Genomic DNA, 11,097 nt, shown 5'->3' on the forward strand with positions numbered 1-11,097 from the left:
TGTGTGTGTGTGTGTGTGTGTGTGTGTGTGTGTGTGTGTGTGTGTGTGTGTGTGTGTGTGTGTGTGTGTGTTGGGCGGGGTATGTGCATGAGGGAGTAAGACTAAGAGATCAATGCGCTGTTTTGTGTTTGGAGGTGAACTTGGGAGAGCACACATAGCAAAGTCTGCCCACACACAACCACAAAACCACACACACACACCAACAATTACAATCACCTTGAGCAGATATTAAGACTTCAAATCGAAAACGATGTTGAAAGCGTGTTGCATCACGCACATGAAAGAAAACTTCAAAGTTCGCTTGTTTTGTTTCATTAGAAAAATTTGGCTCAAGGACACGCTGTCACACATGGCGTTATGACGGCAGCATGTAACTGTGAGCTGTAACCTCCGATGTCTCGCTAGCACAAATAACAACACACATTTTATCAACACAGTCCACAGAGCCTACCTGTCTTCGAGGTAATTGCTTCGGCTCTGTTTTTGCACATCTGCTGCGACAGGGAGCTGCATGCTAATTGCAGCAGGTGCAAAAAGGCAGGGCAGGGGTAAACCTTATTTAGTGGACGGGCTTCTGGACTGAGCTGAGAAACATTTTATGTGTCTAGAAACTACTGTACGAAGTGGGCTGAGGTTTATCCCTTTGGGGCAGCGCAGCAAGCTTTTGCAGTCCCTCTGGCTTCTATTACTTTTCACTTGTTTCTAATGTAATTCTCTTCTTCCCTCCCTCTTACTTTTGTGTCCCCCTGTATCTTACATCCTAGTCTAACGCTGGTCTTTATCTCTTTGTCTAACCTACTTCTATTTTGGTTAATTCCTGTTTTACTCTGACAGTTAGTTTTCTCATATCTTCTTTTTGTTTTAGTTCCCTTCCCTCCTTGTTATTGTTTGCTGTCCTTATTAGCTTCATCTGTGTTTGACTGCTTTCACCTCCACCCAACCAGGCCCCTGTGTAGTCTTGCGTTTCCCTTTGTCCTTGGCAGATTGTATATTTTCCTCCCACGTGCTTCAGTGTTTCTCATCTTAATCTTCAGTAATGTGGACCATCTGGATTTTAGTTTATCAGCTTTTTAATAAAGCTTGCACTATCTATGTCCACAAAGCCTGCTTCTAAAACTCCTTTACAGTTACTTTAGGCACTAGTAGACTGTCAATTTTAGTTGTACCGGCACAAGTTCTACTTTGAAGGTGAACGGAGATTACATCGAAGGCATTAACTTGCAAACTGTGGCAATCTGGTGACAACCAAAGCAACTGCAAGGAGGTTATTAGTGTAGTACTGTATAACTGTCTGTGACTATTGTTACACTGTTAACCTTTTGGAATGTCACAGAGTGCACACTCTTCTCTAGCAACCGGTGTTTATCAGGCTGACACAATTCACTCTCTAGATCAACATTAAAGGGCTTTAGTAGTTGATTTCACAGTAACTACTAGCTTCTAGCAACCTCCAGCGACTAATCACATCATACTTATAAAAATGACCAGTGCCAAATTGTCAGCAACTCGTCTCTGTGCCTGTGTCAGTATGACCTCACTTGTCCTTTAGGTGTTTTGTATTGAAACAAGTAACATGCTGCTTTTGGAAATGAAGGCATTCGAGGTTTTAAAACCCCAAACGAGTATCAGCAATGCTAAATGCTAATAGCTATTCTCTGTGCTCGCTTTATAAACAACATCTTTTGCGTGCTAACCAAAATGTTGCTTCTAGAGAGGCTGCTCCCTGATATTGTTGCCATAAAGATAAAAGTTAATATGTGCAGGAGTGCTCTGGATCCGATTAATATCTTTGTACAAACACCCCAAACAGTCAGTTTTGATTCAGTTTCATAAATACACGCAGTGGTACATTTTTACATATTCATTGCCAGTTTTGTCCACTGTGCAGTGGTATTATGGGCTATTTGTTAATAATAATTTTTTTAAAAAGGATTTATGTAATTCAAACTCATTAGTCATGTAAAATGCCACGTCAGGAGAAGGAAATTCAACATAATCATCATATATCACAGGCTCTGGTCACTTATCGTACCTTATTGAAATATTAATGTGGAGAACAGCTACAGGTGTGAATATCGTGCTGCTTCAGGCCTCTGAACAATAATCCACTTGTGGGCTCTAAATGCAGCTCTGTCTCTGCGCTACTCATCAGTTGTTGTGTGAAGTGACTGACGTGACACTTTTCTTTAAAAGCAAAGCTGTTGCAGTTCGCTTGTTTTGCTCCTTGGTTGACAGTAGAATGCCAGTAACCACAAAGACTGATACTTTGTTTCTTAGTGACTCTATTTGTCATTCAGCACTAAACATTACCATTTACCCTTTGTTGTCAAGGATGGATCCTAACAGTTTAATCTCATAATTGGTGTATATAATTATGTCCAATTTTTCTAATTTCTTTCCTTTAAAATGTTTGATTTCAATCAAAGTGTATTTTATTTTTAGAGCACCAGTTCTCAAGTACAGTTATCTTTGCTCACTGCGATCTGCAAGAATGAAGCCAATGTATAGCAATGCTTTTTATGAAATCTTTTGTTTATGATGGCGTTTGTAAAACCTCTTATTTATTGCCAGTTCCTTGAATGGTGTCAGTGAAAAGCTGGGATGTCAATGGGCCTATAATTTCACCAGAAATAACCAGAACAGAGCCAAAGGGTCCACCCTGCATTTTCACCAGAAAATAGCTCTGTTTGACACAGACTATAAGACTTTGACAGTTTGAGTCTCGGTGTTGAACAAATGGTTGAATAACTCATGTCACTGTTGTAGCTAACTTTTGAATGGATAAACAAACCAGCTAAAAACAAACCCACTCAGATTGATTTCAGGGTGCTTGAATTGGCTTAGAAACAACTGCATAGATGGGTTATATTTGTGATGTCAAGTGGTTTCTTTTCTCAACAACTCCGAGAAAGATGTCAACATGCAGTGATACAGAATACTTTTTTATGTATATTTTTAATCTGTTTAGGAACTCCACATACTGCATGAAAGTGTCCATGTCGATGACCGTGGAAGAGAGCGACGAGGGAAAATGCTTCAGTAGCAAAATCCGCCATCTGGAGAAAGCTGAGATAACCCACAGCAAAATGATCCACTGTCCTGATATAGAAGACTATTTGGCTCCATATAAACAACCGCAGATGACCTGGTACAAGGTATGGCATGAACACAGAGAAGTTTTTATGAGTCTTCTGTTTAAGGTTGCGACTGATCTATTCTGCCTATGTCTCCTGTTAGGAGTGTGAGCTGGTTGAATGGAGAAGCTCCATCATTGTTAATACCACACATATTTGGATACCTGAGATAGAGGAGGGAGACGGGGGAAATTACACCTGTGAATTGCAGTATGGATCCAGATTGGTGCGAAGGACAACGCAACTCAAAGTCACAGGTAGGACATAATGAATGGATGGAGATGGGATACAGTCCAAGAGACTGGTCACTAGTCCACTGGCAACGTTCGGTTGCTTTTGGTGTATTGCCAAGCAGTTGGCACTTGATTTCTAGAGGTTGCTATTGTTGAGGATACTGCACTTAAAACTGTTATTCTGTTATTGCTTTGCTAACACATTGCTGCGGTTGCCTGTATTTTCCATAGAAGACCACGCACTAACTGCTGAGCAACGGGAAAACTGAAAAAGTGCAACACAAACTGGAAAAGGAGAATGTTCATAAAAATGGCGCCTTACTCTGAAACCAACATAGTTTAAAGGACACACCTTTTACTTTGAAGGCAAGGGTCTCCATTTCAGGTTTGCATTGCTCTTTTCATAGTTTCACTACAACTAGGGGCAATGGCAGCCATGGACCCCCAGAAAGTACTTGTCAATGGGTCAGGAAATAAACTGATTTGTAATTACAAGAGAGTCACTGACTGACCTCAGGTGTACTTGGCTAGGGCTTTAGCAACTCAAACACTGCCAACAACCTCCAGCATCCACTCACAACATTCACTCATTTTTCCCTTGTGACCAGTGGCTGTCTGGCAATCACCAGTTAGCCTCTAGGCTTTAGGGTTAGGCCTCTAGATCTAAAGGCCTGGGCATATAGAGTTAAGAATATACATCAAATTCTGTCAAGAAGACTTCTGCCTGGAAGGACTGCAATGAGAGAATGGACAAGAACCAAGAATGCAGCTACTGGGTATCACAATCATTTTCCAACCTCTAACAAGTATACAGCCGATTTGTTAAGTGTATCGTCCTGAATATGTTCTCCTGACTGAATTTGGTCCGTTCACAGCATCCTGCCATTGATTGCATTTGTCCCTAACCATCAGGAACCCTCACGTTGACTTTTATCGAGTAAAAAGATGAGGGTTCATCCTCCAGCTTCAATGTGTTTATGTAGTGCTGACATAGCTGTGTCGCTAGTGATCACGTAGCACATCATTATATACCAGCTAGCCCAACTTCAGTAACCCTACAAATGTTGGAAGTGATAGCAGAGCTGTACGTTTGAATTCCATTCAGAAATCTCTCAGTCAGAACATGCTATATCATGTTTAGGTGGAAACTAGCAAGCTAACTTCCTGCTAACGTCTAACTCCGTTAAATTTAATAAATTCTGTTTTCATGGATGCCTGGATGTTAAACTTAATTGTTACTAGAACTGAGCGTGATAGAGCATCACACATTAAATGAGCAACAGTGGTGAGAAATAATCAAAAGCAATATGGACTATTGAATTTGGTTGTAGAGAATATAACGGATGGGACGGGCAGGGATATATATCACTAAAGCTTTGCCATCTACTGCTTTGCAGTGCCAGCATGTGACTGGAAAGGCACCGTGTGCCCGTTGGGTCAGGAATACATAGTATTTGGTATTCTACTGGACATATTTTCTATTGCATTTTTTTTAAGAATTGTAGAATTGATGAATTACCGTTCCATGGATTAGAGGTCAGCTGACTACCATCAGAGAAAGCAAGTGGACTTAAAATATGGTCAGAATATGTACTCTGCTTCCTTTTAATATACAATGGATCCCTCAGTGACTCCAGAGCATCCATTACTTTGACAGATCCCTCGACTCAGCAATACATCATTCATCATTACTACAGCACTTTTAAAGTTTCTTTGAATGCACATTTCAGATCTACGCTAAAACAACGGGGTACATTCCTGGTATCATTTTGTATATTTGCATTAAACTTTGAATATTTAAAGCTTCAGTGGCTTTTGACTTAACTTTCACTCAGCAGAAACATCTGCTCCGTGCTGTTATGTCTTTAAGCTTACTTCCATCTGCGCTTTTGTTATGTGTGTGTGTGTGTGTGTGTGTGTGTGTGAGCGAGTGTTTTGGGAGGAGGGTTGCAGTCCTGCTTGTGTTTTGCTGTTGTGTCATGTACCATGTGCAGTCGGTCTTTATGAGCGACACACTGTGCTACTTTTGTCCTAGCACACATTCTTAAACGTGCGCCTTGATTTGCTTCGTACATTGAGATATTATTTGCATTCTGACACTCGTATACACACGAAGGAAACAGTCTAGAACACTTACTGCTCCATTTTACTCATATTTTGAATCCCAGAACCAAATTCAGTGTCCTTCTCAACTCGCACTTCTTGCTATAGTTCAGATGCACAGCTTCCTCTTGCAGTGTAGGGCTGAACAGGCAGTACTACATTTCTTGTGTTTGGTGTTGTTGAACGGGTTAGTTTCTATTGCACCCCCTTGTTGAATTGTCACATTGGACCATATCTTAGGTTGTGACAAACAGAGTTTAAAGGTGAAATCAGATACGAGCCTTTTACTCCAGCTTGAAGAAAAAGAGTCATATCTGTGTTGCAAGACCTCAACATATGTTAAACAAAGGAAGTTAAAAATTCATATTTTTGATGTGTTGTCTGAAACCCAAATAAAACATACAAGAAGAAGGATGTTAAAAATGATGCCAGTGAGTATTTTATCACTGTATTAAACTTACAAAGCCATGGCTAAAGATTTTTTTCAAAACTATCTATACTTTCCCAAAACATTATGATGCTTTTTTTTAATTAGCTCACAGTAAATGAAGTTTGGTGCACATTGGTAAGATATTTCGCGTTCCCCGATACACATTAGAGTAGTCATCAAAGGAATCTGACTTTCTTTGTATACTGGCTGTTTTCACTGTCATTTTCAGTCCAGTTCCTGCACTTGATATTTGTTTGCTAAGCCTTTTAACACTATCCTATGAATAATTCAAGCATAAAAAGGTAACTTAAGGGATGAACCAATGTTGTGTCTACACATAACATACAACCAATCACTCTGTCAGAGAACCAATTTTAGGTTGTACATTTAGATAATTTGTTATTAGCATCCTGTTAGAAAAATAATTCTTCAGTTGAAACTTTGAAAATTTTCAAAGATAACACAGTCTGACATAAAATATTATGTTTTGGATCAACAAGATGATTACCAAAGAGCTATTAGCTAGAAACATGTCTTTATGATGTGCAGTGTGTAATTACAAAATTAATGAAACTGGACAAAAGAGAAACTGTCTACAGCACACGAACAACATCTGATGGTCATGTCCTTTAGAAATAAGAATGAATCCAGCAAAGACCCGACACAGGACCTGAGAGATGCATCTGGCACTTCAGTTGATCCATCTAATGTTCACAAAATTGGTCATAACTTAAAATATTGATAAAACTGAAAAACTCTTGTTGGCTTATATAATGTATTTAACTATATTTTTACATGTTTCAGTAAATCTCTGCATCTATTTGCAAATTGTTCTAGCAAAGCATAAAAATAAATGAGGGTTGGCCAAAAGCGTTCTCGTATATCCTGGTTACACAGTGTAGACAGAAAGGTAAAACAGCTTTGATTATTTCCCCCAGATTCTGATCGAGCAGACGTGAGACAGCCTCGTGTGAGAGTGGTCTGACTGTGGCCATAACCAGGGATGGCCTGTATAAGATATACTACTATATTGTTGTGGTAAAAGCAGGCTCACTCATGCAGAAAGAGCATTCAGGAGACATCTTGCATAGAAGCATTTATTGCAGCATGCTCAGCCGAGGAGAACAGAATGCAGTATTATGGGTTGATGTAAAGGACCTGTCCACTGTGGGAGCTATCCTGATAAAAGCGCACATGTACTTTCATTTTTATTTATTCACTTCTTGACACAGACAGTGCCCACTGATAAACTGAAAAAAATCACATATAATAAAAATGAGTTAGTAGTCCTATAACCTCGACTTCATTGTCCCTGGCCAGTTCTTCAAACTGCAACCTGAAATTGGAATAAATTTGGGTGCATTGCTCATTCCTCTCTGCCTTTGTCACTCTCACAGAAGCAGCTATGTGGCAGAGAAGACATGCTAACGCCAGGTTTTTTTTCCTAACAGGCTCTTTGGTGTCTCCAGACAGATGCTGAGTCATTACACCGTTCCTCTATAACCCTGCCTGAGAGATCATTTCTCCACATATACCATAAGACAGCTCAGGTTTTCTCTATGGATAAAAGTAAATACAAAGCTTACTGTGAAGTTTTCAAATATTTCAAGGAAACGTAAAGTAAGTTCTGAAAAAGAAACCTATTGCTAACACAACACAGTTTATGAAGAATATCAGAGAATTCCAGCTTGACTGAAGTTTAGTTAGAATGAACGACGTGTAAAGGAAAATTGAGACCTACCACTGTTGCAAGGGATTTTTTTAAAATATAAATGGTGAGATTTAGTTAATTAGCTAATATATAAACAATCAAATAACAGTGAGTCCACAGGAGCAAAACAAAAAAAATTACCAGAACGTTTGCTGTAAGTAACATCATGTAGTTTCACTGATCTGGGACAATAAAGGTCAAAATGGGCTTTATGTGGCCCACGATGTAAAAAGAGTTGGACATTCCTGGTTTACACATTTATACAACAGACTTTGTTTTCTCCTCTGCAACAGGCTCTGTTTCCTCACTTTAAATATGTTGTTTTGTGTCACTAATTTAACACAGTTTCCTAAAAGAGGATGAGGCTACAGCTCGTGTAAAAATATGCAAAACATGTCATTTCATTATTCTGAAAGCACATAGTGAGGTACATTATTATTATTTAATAACTGTGACATTTCTCATAAGAGATATGACAGGTCCTGCTGGAAGAATTGTTCATAAAGAATTTTTCTTTATTACGTTTCATGCCAGCTTAGGCTGCATGCTGTTTAGATTTTACCAGCTGTTTGGTTTTATTTTTGCCTGCATCAGATAAGTTACCTAAATGAGCAGGGAGGCAGACTAACGTATGGGGATAGACAAACTCAGTGATGCAATGTGAGCATGAAGCTTTGTGGGTTTATATATGTGTCAGCTGCATGCTGCACATGCCAACTGCTATCAGGCCAATTTATCTTGCCCCATTTAGGAGGTTAGAGTAACTCTTTGACACTTATTTCATTTTATTCATCTGCTTATATCTATGACTATTTCTCACTGCCTCCAGGGCTTAGGGACACATTTCTGGCCTTTCCAAGCCGATGCCCATGACCTACTGCAAGTTTGTGCACTTAAATTCATACTGTATCTTGTATTATGTAATGAAAATTCAACATTTGAGAAGCAGTAATCAACAACACTGTAATGATCTGGTTTTCGAGGATTCTTGGAAATCAGCATCTGCAGTGGACACTTACATTAATGTTCAGACGTGTGCTGATGTGTGCCCGGGCCTCATCTAAACGTCTCTGTCCTTGATCCTGTAGGTGGGTCTGTGTCTCTTGGCAACAGGCTTTCTCATCATCCTTTCCACATGAAATTGAGATTAAAGTAAAGAGTCGGGCAGAGCCGGCAGATCGACTTTTCCCTTCGATGTTGAATCCAGGTATTGGAAAAAAATGTAATGAGAAGAAACATTTTAAATGTCACACTCTCAGCAACTCGTTTAAAGCGCCTTTCTGTTACTGCTCTCGTTTAAATATTTAAATAGTGTGATTAATTGCTGTCTCTAAGAAAAGTGTACACTTTATAAAGGAAGAGAATGCCTTGTGTTAAAGACGCAATTCTCTTATTGGAAACTGGAATATTTTTCCAGACTGTAACATTTGGGATTACTTTGCATTATAGCCGTTACCAACTACTTGCTTGTCAATCCAGTTTCCTAGAAATGACGTTTGTAAACATTCATATTGTTTTCCCAGTTTATCTACCCCAACTCATCGCCCCCAACCAGTCACAGCCGATGGTGGCCCCTCCCCTAAACCTGGTTCGGTCAGAGGTTTCTTCCTGTTAAAAATGAGTGTTTTGTTCCCACTGTTTCCAAGTGCTTGCTCAAAGTTGTTGGGTTTTACTCTGTCTGTATTATTGTAGGGTCGACCTTGCAATATACAGATTATAAATAAAACTGAAATGAATTGAATTAAATTGAAATAACAGGGGACAGTGTTATTGCTGGATGGAAGATCTTCGAAATAATGCTTTTTGCATGGAGATGTTTAGAAGAGTAGGTCGGTTTTCTTCAAATCAACTCAACTAATGTTTATATTTCAGTTTATTATACAAGTGCATATTATTTGGATGTTAAGAAGTGAATGGAAAATTGTGGGTGAGGAGGCAGAAAGAAACTGTCCATGAACAGAAAGTGCAGCATGGTGTACAGACATAAAGCCCTTTGAGGAACTCTAGGTTTTGTGACAGTGGGCTATATAAATAAGACATTTCTTACATAAGCAGGGCCCAATTATGAAGAAATACTGTCTGTGAGCATGAGAAATGTATCAGAATATACTGCTGCTCTGACATGAGCGGCGCCTGCAGTTGAGGAGGAAAAAAATCCAAATGCAAACATTGCCTCTCTGCGCCTGTGACACCCTTTCAGAGGGAGATTCTTCATTTTAAGAGTTTCACTTCTTCTTTAAGTGCAGGATAATAATCATAATTGTTGGAAGAAGAACAGGTATGCTATAGCAGAGCATATTTTGTGTACAACTAAATGTGACAAAAAGCTGTTAATATGGTCTATCCAAGCAGCTGAAAGGCAAAGTTTGCACAGTTGGTGTAAATACATTACTTAATATGCATTTTCTGCAGATGTATTGTGGCTTATACAAAGCATATTCTTACCCTGCCTAAATACAACAGGCATCACAGGCAGTTAGCTGAATAGCATTACTAATGATGGCATGCATGTGCTATCTGCTGCACATACTGAAGCTGTGTGCGGTATGTCAGTAGCCTCTGGTTACACTTTGGGGCTGAGGATGAAGGTTTGTTTTTAGTTCCTTTAGTTCTGTGTTCCTAAAGTATTGTGCATGTGTGTGTCTGTCTACATATCACAGAGTCCAGAGTCATATAGCATTACAATTGTTGTCTAAGGACCCTGCATACACACAAATGCTTAAGGAAATATGTACCCACAGAGAAACAGATGAAGCAAATCCACGGTCCGCTGGGTAGAACAAATCTGACCTGGTCACATCAGAGATAATTCAGGGTCAATGGAGCATTCAGAGAGAAGAGGGATAAATAACAAGGAGAAAGTGAATTACAAGAAGAGGGAAAGAGCAACAAAAAATAATAACAGTAATGACCTGTCTGATCAATGCAGTCATTGCAGCAAATTGTAACAAGAAAATAGACTCAATCGCTTGAAATTAGCATCTTTGATGTAAAACCACAGGATAAATGTGTAATAGAGCACACTGTGATGTCTAAAATAAAAACATTTATTAATAAAGATGTAAAATGCAGCCAAAATTATACTTTTGTTATAAAGACATAATGGATTTAAATAAGTAGAGTGACAGCTTGGCCATGCTGTGCCCTCTGTTCTGTTGGGATTTTTTTCTTTATTTCGAGTATTTAAGTATTCTGATGTTGGCGTTTAGTTCAAAGCACAACTACGCACAATCTAGAGCACCATCTGACATAAAGCTGTTTACAACTCAATCGCTCTACATGATCATCCAAAGGATTTTTTGTTAGTTGCTGAAATGACAAAGTGAGTGATTCTTGGAGGAAGTGAAACACATTTTTGAAAGGATGTTTCTGCAGGCAGACAGAGGCAAAGCTATAGCAGGCTGAACTCTCTAATTTGTTTTTGTATCTGTCGAGTCCCACGGTGAAGAGCTCCAACAGCCCTGAGCTGCCTTCAAGGGCAATCTG

The 11,097-nt window shown here is 39.2% G+C and overlaps 1 protein-coding gene across 4 annotated transcripts in view; it reads left to right on the top strand.

The window, feature by feature from the left end:
• Positions 1–11,097, top strand: part of il1rapl2 (interleukin 1 receptor accessory protein-like 2) — a 479,888-nt gene that overhangs the window by 308,036 nt on the left and 160,755 nt on the right. For all 4 annotated transcript variants that reach the window (XM_013913212.1, XM_005719422.1, XM_005719421.1 and 1 more), the window contains exons 5-6: positions 2,969–3,155; positions 3,238–3,391. In XM_013913212.1, coding sequence (XP_013768666.1) covers positions 2,969–3,155; positions 3,238–3,391 — 341 coding nt within the window. The remainder of the gene's footprint in view (positions 1–2,968; positions 3,156–3,237; positions 3,392–11,097) is intronic.

The sequence above is a fragment of the Pundamilia nyererei genome, unplaced genomic scaffold (genome assembly GCF_000239375.1).
Source record: "Pundamilia nyererei isolate P.nyererei 1_Seehausen unplaced genomic scaffold, PunNye1.0 scaffold00001, whole genome shotgun sequence".
Lineage (NCBI taxonomy): Eukaryota > Metazoa > Chordata > Actinopteri > Cichliformes > Cichlidae > Pundamilia > Pundamilia nyererei.